Source organism: Phocoena phocoena, chromosome 7 (assembly GCF_963924675.1).
Source record: "Phocoena phocoena chromosome 7, mPhoPho1.1, whole genome shotgun sequence".
Lineage (NCBI taxonomy): Eukaryota > Metazoa > Chordata > Mammalia > Artiodactyla > Phocoenidae > Phocoena > Phocoena phocoena.
This window is the reverse complement of record NC_089225.1, coordinates 112,521,028-112,535,976: the sequence shown is the minus strand read 5'-3', so window position 1 is coordinate 112,535,976 and position 14,949 is coordinate 112,521,028. Positions and strand designations below refer to the sequence as shown.

General features: G+C 55.4%; 1 protein-coding gene across 1 annotated transcript in view; it reads right to left on the bottom strand.

Annotated features, from left to right (window-relative positions):
• Positions 1–1,856: 1,856 nt before the first annotated feature.
• The window catches only part of SCLY (selenocysteine lyase), a 28,197-nt gene continuing 15,104 nt past the window's right edge, over positions 1,857–14,949 (bottom strand). Inside the window, exons 5-12 of the mRNA XM_065880689.1 lie at positions 13,069–13,196; positions 12,724–12,888; positions 11,602–11,708; positions 7,756–7,792; positions 4,968–5,051; positions 4,402–4,501; positions 2,870–2,945; positions 1,857–2,010 (exon numbers count right to left, since the gene is read on the bottom strand). Coding sequence (XP_065736761.1) covers positions 1,857–2,010; positions 2,870–2,945; positions 4,402–4,501; positions 4,968–5,051; positions 7,756–7,792; positions 11,602–11,708; positions 12,724–12,888; positions 13,069–13,196 — 851 coding nt within the window. The remainder of the gene's footprint in view (positions 2,011–2,869; positions 2,946–4,401; positions 4,502–4,967; positions 5,052–7,755; positions 7,793–11,601; positions 11,709–12,723; positions 12,889–13,068; positions 13,197–14,949) is intronic.

Here is a 14,949-nt window from a genome sequence, read left to right as displayed (position 1 = left end):
CCGGCTCCGGTTACCTGATAAGCGGCGCAGAGGGCAGATGGGAGGCGGCAGGGGGGTGGGGGGACAGGCCTTGGGGACCGGGCCTCTGCAGCCCAGCCCCAGCCGCTCCCGCAGCGCCCGGAGCTGCGGTGGGCAGAGGGCGCGGGGGAAGGGCCCACACCGGGTTTGGGTTGGGGATGGGCGCTGGCCGGGGGGACACTGCCCTGTGCTGGCTCATGCCTCCTCCTCCCGTGGAGCGAGGGCTGGGATGGACTTCCCGCGTCGAGCAGGTGTTCACAGTGGCAGTGTCCTTTCCAGAAAGCGGTAGGCTCCCGAGTGTCCGCTTCCCCCAGGCTGGGGGCAGCCGCCCTGAGGGCTGTGCTGGGCCATGGGAGGCCACCTGGGAGACCCTTCTCACAGGAGGGCAGACCCATCCAAGTGGAGCCCTTTCTGGGGACCTTAAGTGTTTGGGACCTGTTGTCACCCACCGGGAGCTGGAGGCCTGCCTGGCCCCTGGGAAATCTATGCTGGATCCTGGCCTCAGCTGGCCTTGGAGGCTCCGTGAACCTCTGGACAGCAGCTGCTCCCCAGGGCCGGTGGCGGGCGGGCACAGGGCCCTGACCGAGAGTCCCTGGTGCTGCAGCTCAAGGTCCCGAGTGCATTTTTCAGAGCTGCCAAGCATCTTTTTCCAGACTGTCCTCTTCCGTGGGGCTGGACACCCATAGTTGTCTGCTGGGGGAATCGGGACTCCACAGCCTCTGCCTGGTGGAAGCAGGGTGCTGTGTGTCAGGGACCTACTTTCTAGAGCTCCCAGAGGCACAGTCGCAAGCCGAGTTCCTGGAGCTAAAGCGTGATTATGCAGTGAGCAGTGGGTCTGACCCCACCCCACTGCCGGCACAGACACACTGGTGCCCCCAAGAGAAGCACCCACTAGAAGAACCACAAAATGTCCAAAACAGGCCCTGGAAGCTTTTATTAGTTCATCTAATTTCTGACAGTTGTTTCCTCAGTGCCATCACGAAGTTCCTTGCACCTTTCAACCGCACATTACAAGTGTTATTCAATTAAAAAAAGCCACTCCTATGTAAATGTCTCCGGAGACATGACATTTGATGTGAATCAGACACCACAATGCCTCTGTGAAGATCAAAGAATCCTCCCGCAAATACAACTGAGATGGGAGCTGAGCGAGGGATGAACGATTTTCCGCCTTGGGAATGAGCCAGCATCACGCAGGCGCTGCCGCCTGTGACTCTGACGGCTGAGCTGAAACCCTGAGCATATGATCGAATGGAAGGGACGGGAGGGGCCTGCGGACTGGGAGAGAGGGCGCCCAGTGGTCGATGGCCCGAGTGACCAGCAAGTGATCAGGAGGATGGGCAGGCCCGGAAGCAGGGGGACGCCCAGCGGGGAGGGGCCTGACCACAGGGGCCCCCACCCTCTGGAAAGGGCTTGAGAAGGGCCATGAGGGTGAGGAGGGACCGACCTCTCAGCCAACAGGTGCACAGAGGCCAGGACAGCAGCCAAAAACCAGGTCTCCTATTTCCATGAGAGCAGCTGACAATCAATTATAAATACTAGGATTTTACCTTTCGGATAAAAATGCCACCTTCCAGGAAGGGCGTGCTTACAACAAGCTTGCCCCACTTCCCAGAGGGGAGGGTGGACGCAGCTAAAGCGTTTCTAATCCAACTGGTGCCAATGGGCAGCAGTGACAGGGACGGTCCCACGCGGGCATCTTGTCCTGGGCCCCTCAGCACCGGTGGCGTCTGTGGGCCCAGCAGACCCGCTCCCTCACTGACCAAGGGACGGGAGGGAGCCCGGAGCCCACACGCTCTGGGACAAGAGGAAGACTCCTTCTGGCACCGCCCTGGGCACTAGGCCTGGCCCTCCAGCCGGGCCACCGCCTGCTTCAGGTCCTGCACGACGAGGTCCACTTCGGCCCGGGTGGTGCCGCGGCCCACGCTGAGACGGATGGCGTTCCTGGCCAGGTCCAAGGGGATGCCGCAGCTCAGCAGCACCGCGGATGGGCTGTGGGGCGGGGAGACGGGCCAGCCGTCAGCACACGGGCTCTCCCGGGCCGCCGCGTGTCCTCGGCCAGCTCCCCACTGGCCACGCACACTCTTTGGCCCACCGTCACCAAGGGCCGGCTCAAAGCCTCCCTGCTCTCCAGCCGGGCCTGCCCGGGCACAGACCCCGACCCTGGGAGCACAGAGGCGGCCGTTTGCCCCTGCACCCGAGAGCCGGAGCCCGGGGTACTGTGGCAACTCCCGTCTCCAAGGAGCTAGCGGGCTCGGTTCCTGGAGGGGACGCTGAGCCACACGTGAGGCAGAGGGACGGCCTCCCGCGGCCCGCCCTAGTCAGGGCTGAGTTTGGTCCCGGTGCCCTGGCCTCGAACGGAGGCCTGTTGCTCATCACAACCACAGCTCCGCTCTCTCCAGAGCCCAGGTGGCCGCATCCAGCTCTACTCCTGCCTGCAGGGCCCCCCAAGAAACCGAACCCCCTTCTCTTCCTCCAGCAGGGCTGCTCCCGATGCCCAGGCCCAAGGCTCCACCCTCCCCTCCCGCTTCCGCCCGCTCCTGGCAGGGGGCGTGATCTGAGCCCAAATCTGGTCACAGCTCCCGGTTTTCTCGAGGCTGAAGTGGGCGCCCGCAGCCCGGCCCTGCTGCACCAGCCCGCCCCTCCTCCCCGCTCCCCACCTCACGCGGAGCCCTGCTGCCCATCTCCCGGTCCAGCCCGAGGCCCCTGAAGGCTGCAGCTCCCACTCGCTCCTCCCGAGGGCCTGCGCCGTCTGGTCACTGTCCACGCCCCTGCTAGGCTGCAGAGCTGCCCAAACCTAGAGCCCGGATGCGCCCTGGATGCCGCGGCCAAGTACGTGGACAGCACTCACCGGTCTCCATGGTCCGAGTGGCACGCAGCCCCCAGGCTGGCCAGCAGCGTCCTGCACTGGGCCAGCACCAAGCGGCCTAGGAGACAGAGCACAGGGCCCCTGAGGTGGAGTCCAGGCGGGGGCTGCCTCTCTTCCCTGCTGCAAGTTTGGACGCTCCCTCCCTCGTACCACCTGACGGAATCCCAGGGCACAGGTCCCTCTGATGGCAGGTGAGAGAAACCACAGCAGGTCCCAGAGGAAGCGCTTCCTCTGCCCCTTGGCTGCAGAAAAGCAGACACTCTTCGGCCTCGTAAGACTTGCCTTGAGAATGTGGTACCATCAGCTGCCTGGCAGGACTCGCAGAATCCTGACGAGCTGCCTTACCGAATAATGTGCTACCCCGGTAATAATGTCTAACTTGACGTCTCCGTTTTCTAAAGGGAGAGACATTGGGAGCTGTCTGTGTTAAGCTAGAAGGCACTTCCCTCTTCCTTCACAGGCACAGAGATTTAAAAAAATACAATGATGGGAATTCCCTGGTGGTCCAGTGGGTACGACTCTGCCCTCTTACTGCCGAGGACCCGGGTTCGATCCCTGGTCGGGGAACTAAAAATCCCACAAGCCACATGGCGCAGCCAAAAAAACCCAAAAACATAAACAAAAAAAACCCACCCCAACACTGATGACTGCTGATTTAATTAAAACGAACAGCCTGTCTCATTTAAATTAACACAGGTCATCACAGAATATAAAGTCTGCCCCCAGAAAAAGGGGGGAAGACACTAAAGGGAGGAACTTCCCTTCCCATAGCGGGGAGATTTGGAGAGTTAGCTGTGTGCTTCCTTCCCAACGAGGGTGCACTCCAGACCCGGTGACGGCCGCCCCAGGGTTTCTTCATGGTCCAAACACGCTGCCCCGTTTCTCAGAGTGACCACGAGGCAACGACCTCTTCTTCTAAGAGGTGAAAACTGCCCTTCAGGTCGGCTCTCCCGTGCTCTTGGGGCCACCGTAATCTCCTCCCAGACAAACAGGATGCTCTACACCCAGGACTCAAGCCTCAGGGACTCCGGGCAGCCAAGTCCTAAGCGTCTGGGATAGGAGTCGCCCTAAGGCTAATCCTAACCCGAACCCTAACTTTTCCAGCTGGGAGGCAGAGCTCGCAGGAGCTAATGAAGCCCGCGGATCTGCACTTCAGCCTGACTCTGGGCCAGTTTTCACTTGGTTGCCTCTACTTTCCTGACCCTCATGACATGTTTTGTAAAAATTGCAGACAAAGATGGACCAACTAGCCTACAATTCAGTTCACTTTATCTCCATCCCTCACATCTCTGGGGCGGGGCTAGGACCCTGTGAGAGCTGAGCACCGCTGTGCTGTGTCCAGAGAGCGCCTCAGCACCTGGAGCAGGTCAGCAGCTGTGCCCAGAGCCCCCCCACCACAGGACAGTGCCTGGTGGGGTGACCCTGCCTCGGCCAGTGCCCACGCCTCCCCACAGCTCAAGCTGTGCCCAGCCCAGCCCAGCCCCCAGCCAGGGAGAGCTGGGGGCAGTCGTCACCTTGCAGCCGGGGTCCCTGGATGGAGAAGTTACAGGTGTTGGGGAGTCGCTCAGTGCCTGGAAACTGGCTGTTCAGGTGGACTCGCTCACCAAACTCAGCCTGCAAAACGAACAGAATATGTGCGGTAACATCTTCGAAGCCCCTCCCCCCAACTGCTTGAACTTGACTTTCTGGAAAACAAAACCTCACTCTCGGGAATTCCCTGGCGGTCCGGTGGTTAGGGCTCTGCACTCTCACTGCTGAGGGCCTGGGTCCAATCCCTGGTTGGGGAACTAAGATCTCGGAAGCCACGCGGTGTGGCAGGAAGGAAAACAACCTCACCCTCAACACACAGAATGATTATCTTACTGACAAGCATCTACGGATAATAGGGAGACTGGCTATGGAGAGCGAAGTTAACTGGGAGAAAACACTTCTGAATACATTTGGATCGTCTTCACACAACGCTGAGATATTCCGTCTCTGGTATTTCTGTCACGTGTCTGTGAGACAGTCGCCTGGTCTGGAGCCCGCCTTGGGGGTCTCGGCCCCGCTGTCCCCAGAGCTCCGGGCCACGGGCACTCACCGCCAGCCTCTCCTCCAGGTAGTCGCGCACAGCCTGCATGTGGGCTTCGTAGGCCTCGCACTTCTCTGCCACCAGCTCAGCCGCCTAGGGACACAGGAGGGCCCCTCGGTTACGGTGAAACAAGGGGAGCAAGACAGCTTTAAGCAGCAGAGGTGATTCTCCCCGAAAGCAGACCGGTGACACGGCCTCAAACTGCTCACTCTCTGGAACCTCACAGATACACAGAACGCGCCGACCGTGTGACCGGGGGCCGGGATAAGTGCCGAGTACCCTTCACTTGTTAACAGGAATTTACTTTTTCAGGCTTCCGGATACCCCAGGTGCTGGAGAGTCCCTAGCCGGTGGCCAAAGGCAATCCCAGTCCTGAAGGCACATCCATCCCAGGGACAGACACACCAGGGAAGAGGTGACCACGGTAGACCGACGGGTGGGCGCCGTGACGGGAACTCGGGGCAGCGGGGAAGAGCATTCCAGGCAAAGGCCCTGCAGGGGGAAAGGCGAGTGCTCCTGGAACACAGTGAGCGAGGGGGACAGCGCCCCAGAGGCCCCATGACAGGGGGGATCTGAGCCTAAACACAAGGCAGATGCACGTGGATTTTGAGCAAGGGGTGGGCTGCTCTGATCTGTGTGTTAGAACTGGATGCTACGTGGAGAGTGGATGAGGCGTCCACACACAAGACGGGGATGATCCGGCCTAGTCGGTACAAGAGGCAGGTCCTGGACCTCTCGTGGAGACTGAACAGACAGGCCCGGCTGCTGTATCAGGTGCGGGGGACGGGACAGGGCAGATCAAAGGCACCTCCTAGATTTCTCAGCTGAGAGCCTGGGTGGCAGGAGGCACCACGGGGAGAGACGCCAACGATGCAGGAGAGAGAGCAGGACACATCGTGGGCTCAGAGGACATGTTGAGGAAGCAGGTGGGGCGTGGGCCTCCCAGCAGGTCAGGACCTGCCCTGAGACGTCAAGTCCAAGACCGGAGCACAGGCTGGCATCAGAGCCACGGGACAGGGTGAGCACAGCGAGAGAGAGAGGAGGCACCCAGGATGCTGACGGGTGAAGAGGCAGAGGAGGAACCTCTGGGGGGAGAAGCGGTCCCAGAGCTGCAGGAGGTCACAGGGCGAAATGGGGACCTCCTCGACCAGCTTCCGGGGAGGAGAGCAGGTGTCAGAAGGGTAGGGGGTGAGAGTGCATGCGGGCTGCTCCACGGGGTGGAGGACTCGGGAAGAAGCTGGAGGAGTGAGGACCACGGGAGGCCGGTTTTAGAGGCTGGGGGAGGAACGCGCTGGCAGAGGGCTGTGAGGGTGCAGGGCAGGGGGTGGCCGCAGGGGGGCGCCTTTCTTCAGCCGGCACACGGGGAAGGGGTGGAAGGCAGCATAGAGACCTTGACTCGCCCCAGGGGGGCCAGGACACACCTCCCAGGGGAGGGGGGGGCGTGTCCCGAGCCAGACCACACCGAGGAGGGCCAGGCTGAGCAAGGGGAGGGGGCGACAATGGTGTGCCACCCCTCCCGTGACGGCAGGGTCAGAGGGCCCGGGCACAGGTGCAAGCCAGGAGCGAGGCAAGGGCCACGGCTGCAGAAGGGAGCGGAGGGGCCTGCCGCTGCTGCGCCGCCCTCTAATCCTCATCAGGAAGATCTTTAAGAAGCCGCCCTTCTGTCACCATCTCGGGGGGGCGGGGGGTAACTGGACCCAGGGGATGAGCAGACCTGTGGTGATGACGTCATTGCTTTTAATATTAGAAGAGACTTGAGAAAAGATACTTCCCTTTTAAATGCTAAGTGTATGAAACCCACTCCACATTTCTTAAAAAGCACATCTCCAGGTTGATAAATACAATTCAACGTTCCTTTTACGTTGGTCTGTTTCTCGGGATCATGAACGTGATCTCTCCTAAAGCCAGGATACCTATTAAAGCTGCTGGGAAACTGATGTGAGCTCATAGAAAATATGCGCTCTGGCCTCCGCCCTGGACCAGGCACAGAGCTTCTGAGACCCATGGAATCTCCTAAGCACGAGGAGCGGCATTTATTCTAATATCCGGGCTTGGGCTCTGCTTCCTGCTGCCAAGCTCCTAAATCCCTTGGAACTTCCTGGATGACAGTGTCTTTTGCCCTAATGAGGCGACCCTGGGTGGGCTCCTGGATAGGGGCTGGTCACCGAGCCCTGATGAGAAGCCTGGAATTTTTGTAGAGACGGGAGAGGGGCTGGAAACGGAGTTGATGACTGATCAAAGCCTCCACAGAAACCTCAACAGTGTGGGTTCAGAGAGCTTCCAGCTTGCTGATCACAGAGGTGCTAGGAGGCTGGTGCCTGGAGAGGGCACGGAAGCCCCTTCCCACATCCCCTGCCCTACACTTCTCTTCCTTCTGGAGGTTCCCCTGTACCCTTTATCATATCCTTTCATAATAAACCAGTACTCTAGTTTCTCTGCATTCTGTGAGCTGTTCTAGCAAATACACTGAACTCAAGGAGGGGCCATGGGAACCTCTGATTCACAGCTGGTTGGTCAGAAGTGTGGGTGGCAGTTGGCATCTGAAGTTGTGGGTGCCCACAACTGAGCCCTTAGCCTGTGGGCTCTGACAGTAACTCTGGGTAGACAGTGTCAGAATTGAATTGTAGGAAACTCAGCTGGTGCCACAGAATTGCTGGGTGGGGACCCCTAACCCCGCACATCTGGTGTCAGAAGTGTGGCGAGTGTGGCAGTGGTGTGAGAGTGAGGCGGAAACACAGGAGGAAGACATCGATGGACAACGCAACGGCTTCAGCTGTCCGAGGTCACCAAGGCTTACCTTCCCAAGGCCGGCAATCATCGGGGTGTTCTCTGTCCTGTAAGAGACAAAGGATTCAATCCTATTTCCATGCAAAGCGATTAACAGACATCCCTGGAAGGAATCCTGTCTATCTGAAAGTCAAGTGTTCAAATAAAGTCACACCAACATCTTTCCTAAACAAGGGCAGCTGCCAGCCCCCAAACCCTCGTCATCGCCCAGGGGCAGCAGACGTGGCCCACTGGGCAATATACAGTGGGTGTCCAAGTGACAGTTCTACCTGGACCCGCCTCCTACCCAGGAGAAAGCCCTCCTCCGACTGCAGGCCCCAGAGCCCCCCTCTTTGGTCCCCCTGCCAAACCAGGTGAGGGTCTGGGGAACTCACTCCCCACTCCGTTCCCTTCAGCTGACGTTTCAGCTGAAGCCTCTCAACTGTAATATGGGATGAATCTTTTGTTACTAGACTTGGGGTGTGTGTGTGTGTTCAGGGGGGCTGTACAGGAGGGGACAGGAACACCCCCGAAGACCAGTGGTTCCCATACACTGATGTAACAAACTGAAAAACTACTCTTCGGGCTTCCTGGTGGCGCAGTGGTTGAGAGTCTGCCTGCCGATGCAGGGGACACGGGTTCGTGCCCCGGTCCGGGAAGATCCCACATGCTGCAAAGTGGCTGGGCCCGTGAGCCATGGCCGCTGAGCCTGCGCGTCCGGAGCCTGTGCTCCGCAATGGGAGAGCCCACAGCAGTGAGAGGCCCGTGTACCGCAAAAAAAAAAAAGAATGTGTATTTTGCTGTTGTTGGGTGGAGTGTTCCAAACAGGCTGATTAGATCCTGTTGGTTGATGGGTGTTGTTGCGTTCTTTTACACCATAGCCAATTTTTGTCTAGTTGTTCTATCCATTGTTGAGGGAAGGGTGTTGAAGTCTCCATCTATAATTGTGGATCTGTCTATTTTTCCTTTCAGTTTAGTTTGGTTTTTTTATTCCTCACATATTTTTCAGCTCTGCTGTTTAGTGCATCCACATTAGGATCGCTATGTCTTCTTGGTGGACTGATTCTTTTATCATTATATAATTCTCCCTGCCTCCCCCATCCCCGGCAATTTTCTATTTTCTTTGCTCTGGAGTCTCCTTTATCTCATGTTATATAGCCATTCCTGCTTTCCTTAGATTAATGTTAGTGTGATACACTTTTTTCCAACCTTTACTTTTAACTTGCCTCTTGCTATATTTGAAGCAAGTTTCTTATAGACTGCATATAGTTGGATCAGTTTTTAAAATTTTTATTCTGCCAATCTCTGCCTTTTAATTGGTATATTTATACCATTTACATTTAATGTAATTGTTGATGTTCGGGCTTAAGTCTTCCATTTTATTTTTTTTCTGTTTTCTTTTTCCTACCTTTCTGTGGGTTACTTAAACAGTTTTCAGAAGTTCAAGTGAAGAACAGGAACCTTACCTCCTTTTACATCCCTTTACCCTCCCCCATTCATAATATAATTATCTTAAATATTTCTTCCACATACATTTTGAAACACATCAGACAGTGCTATGACTTTTGCTTAGGCCATCAAACATAATTTAGAAAACTGAAGAGAAGGAAAGTCTATTTTATTTACCGTTTTTTTGTGTGTGTGGGGTACGCAGGCCTCTCACTGTTGTGGCCTCTCCCGTTGCGGAGTACAGGCTCCGGACGCGCAGGCTCAACGGCCATGGCTCACGGGCCCAGCTGCTCTGCGGCATATGGGATCTTCCCGGACCGGGGCACGAACCCGCGTCCCCTGCATCGGCAGGCGGACTCTCAACCACTGCACCACCAGGGAAGCCCCCTATTTACCCATGTTTTTGTTTACCATGCTCTTTCTCTCTGATGTTCCAAGGTTCCTTCTTTTACTGTTTCCTTCTGTGTAAAGAACTTCTTTAGTCATTTTTAGCATAGGTTTTCTGGTGACAAATTCTGTTAGTTTTCTCTTTCATCTGAGAATGTCTTGATTTCCTCTTCGTTCCTGAAGGATATTTCTGCTGTGTTTTTAATTTGGCTTGACAGTTCTTTTCTTTGAGCACTTGAAAATTTTTGCATACTTTCTCTGGCCTCCATGGCTTCAGAAGAGTAATCTACTGTCATTCAAATTATTTTTTTCCTATAGATAAGGTGTTATTTATTCTTTCCTCTGGCTGCTTTCAAGATTTTTCTTTTTCTTTTATGGAAGTTTACTATTTATGTCTTAGGGTAGATTTCTTTTGGTTTATCCTGTTTGGGTTTTGTTCAGCTTCTTGAATCTGTGGGTTTATGTCTCTTGCCAAATTTGGGAAGCTTTCAGCCATTATTTCTTCAAGTTCTTTTTCATCCCACCCTCTTTCTCCTGTCCCTCCAGGACCTCAACGAAATGAATGTTAGATCTTTTGCTATAGTCCCACAGGTCCCCGGAGGCTCTGTTCAATCTTCTTCCAGTCTACTTCCTGTCTGTTTTTTATATTGGTTACTTCTATTGTTCTTTCAGTTCACTCTTTCCTCTGTTGCCCCTATTCTGCTGGTGAGCCTGTCCACTGAGCTTTTTACTTTGGCTGTTGTAGTTTTTAGTTCTAAAATTTCTGTTTAGTTCTTCTCTACATCTTCTTCTTCTTTGCTGACACTTTCTACTTCTTCTGTTTCGAGGGTGTTCATAATTGCTCATTAAAGCATTTTTATTGTGTTTGCCTTAAAATCTCTTATCAGATAATTCTAACATCTTTGTCATCTCAGGGTTGGCACCTCTTGATTGTCTTTTTTCTTTGATTTAAGATCTTTCTGGTTCTCAGTATGATGAGCGATTTTCAGTTGAAACCTGGACAGCCCTATGTCGTTATGAATCTGGATGCTTCTTAACCCTTCCGTATTAGCTGTCTTTTTTTGACTTTCCTCTGGCAGGAGGAGTGTGCCAACTGACTACTGCCAAGCGGGGGCAGACGTCCAGGTTCCTTCCTCGGCCTGTGTCAACATCCAAGAGGAGAACGCACGTTGTTAGTGATGGGTATGGGTGGAAGCCCAGGGTGCCCACGTGGTCTCCACTGACACCTTGGTGGGGTGCATGACTGTGGTGGGGCAAAAGTCCTGGCTCTTCACTAGGCCCTGTCTGACATAGGCGGGGCGTGGGGCTCTTGTCACAGCCTGTGTGGGTGAAGTCTGGGCTCCCTGCTCTCCTTCGTGGCACAGGTGGGGGCAGCAGTTTACCATGGTGACGGGCTGGAGAAGAGCAGGGATTGTCTAAAACTTCTCTGTATTGCTAGGCTCTCCTTTCCCTGGTCCACTGGCTGGAGAGAGAGGGCTTTCTTGGGCATTTTTCATCAGCCCTTATTGGTGTTTCTGAGTTGCGGGCTTCTTCTGCTCTAATTCTGGAATAAAGGAAGCAAGAGAAACCCTAGGGAACTCACCGCATGTTGTCTGTTTCTTCCTCTTGTTATCAAGTTTCTGACAACACGTGTGGTGCTGGTGCCACCTCATTCCCTGGCTAAAACACCCCTGCAGGTCACGGGGACACAGGCGCTTTCAGAGAGGAAACCAGGTGCTCACCCCACAGTCAAGAGAAGGGCAGCACATCTCAGCCGGGGGGCTCCGGCGGCACCTCTTTGGTGGGCTGGGCCAAAATAACAAAAGGAACTGGATGCTTTGAAGCAGCTGAAAGAGACTTCCTTCATCTGCTTTGAATCATCCCCAACGAGACTGCAGATCTGTGAGTCCCAAGTGTAGAACCGGCCAGTGGAGCCACATCTGACTCAGTGGAGATGAGAGTGCTGTGCTATCACCGTGCTTCCAAGAGACGGGAGAGCCACTGCCCTACATACAGACAACACAGCCAGCGGCCCAGACACCTCGTTAAACTTCTACCTTACCCTGGCCTGAAATTCCGTTCTTGTCCACCTCCAAACAGCATAGGGTACAGAGGGGTGAGTTCACCGAGCCCTCGGACATAAAGTGCTCCAATCCTGGGGCCATAGAACTGAAAGAAAAGTCAGTCATTTATTCAACAAGAACCTTCTGGGGACCTTCTCCATATACGTATTGAGAGGCCCACAGAGATACTCTACGACGTCCGGGCCCACCTCCTCTGGTCCCGCAGGTGGCCACCCATCCCCACTGCAGACACGTGGGGGTCACAGAAGACTTTGGGTGGGGGCAGGTGCTGGACTCTGGCCCCCAGCTCGGGGGCAGCAGAGCACCTGCACGGCACGTGGGAGACTCTGTGAAGGAGAGGGGCTGGAGAGAGAGATGGCCAAGGGCTGCCCTGTGGATGACTCCATGCTCTCAAATCCACATTAGCTAGAAATCTCAAGGGCCGCCGTGTCAGGTCAGCACCTCACTCCCTTGGGAACCAGCTGAGGGGAAATTACTAAAAATACTCCAGCTTCCAGTCAGCTGCTGGAAAGATGAGCAAAAGCTTCAGAAGGGTCTTCACTGTTAACTATTTCCCCAGCACACCCTAGAGATGAGGGCCGTGAAAACCACACCCTTACACTCAGAGCCACACTTTTAGTCAAGTTAGAGAGGCCACCATTCTTGAACCCTGCATCTTCCGTCCCTGGGTGTGGGGCTGAGTGGGCTGAGGGGGGGTCTGCACGCACTCTCCGGGCTGCAGAGCTCACTCACTCCCGGGCTAAACCCACCTGTGACCTCCACTCCCCCCATCCTCCCCCCGACCCCGCCTCTCCCCCTCCCACTCCCCCCTCCCCCGATGGCCTTACCTGGCCTCCCCTCCTGCCCCCTATGGGCTGCGCTGCCCAGTATTCCCGGTGGGCACTCAGCCCTCGGCATCCTAGCTCTGCCGGGCTCTCCTCTGAGCTGCCGAGGGCGGGGCCGCGGTCTGCCCATCACCATGACCCAGGGCCTCGCTGGGCATGCGCGCCGGGTGCACCGGTGACAGGGGATGAGCGGGGCCGTGGGCTCTGCTCGCAGGTGAGCCTCGCGGGCATCGAGGTGTCTCCCCGGCAGGAGGGCAGGAAGGCGGATGGACGCACCTTGTGGCCCACGACGGTCAGGAAGTCCACGCCCAGGTCCCGCACGTCCACGCGCCGCTTCCCCAAGGCCTGGGCGGCGTCCGTGTGCACGAGCACCCCCGGCAGCCCGCCCGCCGCCCGCTGCTGGTTCAGGGCTCGGACTCGCCGGCTGATCTCAGGCACTGGCTGGAGAGGGAGAAACACACGGTTGAGTGTGTTGATTTGATGAAGACGGAATGAGAGAAACGAGGAGTTGTTAATGAGGATGCACCAAAAGGGTCCCGGATGGAAGAAGAGGGGAAAGAAGAGGCGGGGCTGGGAAGCCGGGGTCCGCGCTCCATCTTCCTAGGAGGTGCCGCGACTCACCATGATGACGCCTGTCTCGTTATTGGCCAGCATGATGGTCACGAGGCACGTGGCCGGGCGGACGGCCGCCAGGATGTCCTCAGCCTCCACCTGCCCATTCACCTTGGACACGGGGACAAAGGTGACCTCTGAGGAATAAGACACAAGCATGAGGTCAAACCCACAAAGTATCCTTTCTGGAACGTTTACTTAGACACAGTGAAAAAAGCAGTTTATCAAAAAGGTTCAGAAAACTATGAAGAAGGAATATGAGCCCCTTTATCGCCCCGCCCACAGACAACTGGCTTGAAGGCTTCGTCAATGAGCTTCAGTTGGGGGGCTGTCTGGGGACACCCTGTTCCGCCTCTAAGGGACCCGCAAGCAGCTGAGACACCCTCAGTTCATGGGAGCATCTTGAGGCGCTAAGTACTTAACCTTCCCTCACTCAGCACTGACCCAGCCTTCGTTAAGCACCTACCGTGTGCCAGGCGCTGCTCCAGGCCCCTAGAATCCTACTACTGCAGATGGAAAATAACGAGACGTGACCAAATCGAGGTTTTGGGTTCAAAATGGTGAAGACAAACACACCCATTTTCCCCTCAAGGTCCCACGGAAACGAGAGAACGGATATATTTCTCAATAAGGGCGACCACCTGTGGACAAGGAATTTTGAGCAATGCCCAGAATACAGAAAGATGATGTCATTAGACTAACAGCATCAGGGAGAACCCACCCAGGACACTGATAGGCGAAAACTAACTCCACAGAAAGTAGGAAAGGATCCAGAGGCCACCCACGTTCAGGGTGCACTTGTGGAGAGCAGGGTGGGGGCCGACTGCCGAGGCAGGCAGGGGACCAGGTTCCGACAGACGAGGACCCCCGCCTCATACCTAGCAAGTGGGTGGCAGCAGCACTGGCCTCGACAGCAGGCGGGCTCCGGGGTGGGTGGGCAGCAAGAGAAGGGCGGAGCTGGTGCATCCACTACGGGACTCAAAGGGGAGCAAAGGAAAGGCAACTCCGGCCAGGACTTCTGTCTTTTTATTAAGTCTATGAGCACCTGCTCAACATCATCAGCCCTCAGGGAGACGCAGATCAAAACCCCCATGAGCTCTCACTTCACACCCGCTAGGACGGCTGTTACGGAAAACACAGACACTAACACACGTTGGCGAGGACACATGGAGAAACTGGAGCCCCCAGGCACTGCTGGTGGGAATGGGAAACAGCGCAGCTACTGCGGGATACAGAGGTTAGGGTTAAACACCAAGATGCTGCAAAAGGTGAAACAGAGTTACCACGTGACACAGCAATTCCACTCCCGGGTATATACTCAAGAGAAACAAAAACATTCGTCCACACTAAGACTTCTACACAAATGCTCACAATGGCGTTATTCATAGTATCAAATGTCCATCAAATGTTCATCAACTGACAAATGGATAAAATGTGAATAGTATTCACCCATAAAAAGGAATGGAATACCGACACAGGCTACAGCACGGATGAACCCTGAAAACACGATGCTAAGTGAAAGAAGCCAATTACAAAAGACCACATATCATGTGACTCCATTCATATGAAAGTCCAGAATGGGGAAATCTCCAGAGACAGAATGTATTAGTGGTTGCCCAGGGTTGAGGGAAACAGAGTTACAGTTAACAGATGCGAGGTTCTTTTGAGGGTCAGGACGTGCTCTATAATCGACTGTGGTGATGGTTGCACGACTCTGTGAATTCACTAAAAACTACCGAATCGCACACTTCAAACGGGTGAAGAGTATCACACGTGAGTTCCATCTCCATAAAGCTGACATATACAGTAAAAAACAACAACAGCAACAGCTGGACAGCGTGGAGGTGGAGGGGTGTGAGACAGTTGAGGTCAAGTCCCCGTTTTATACCA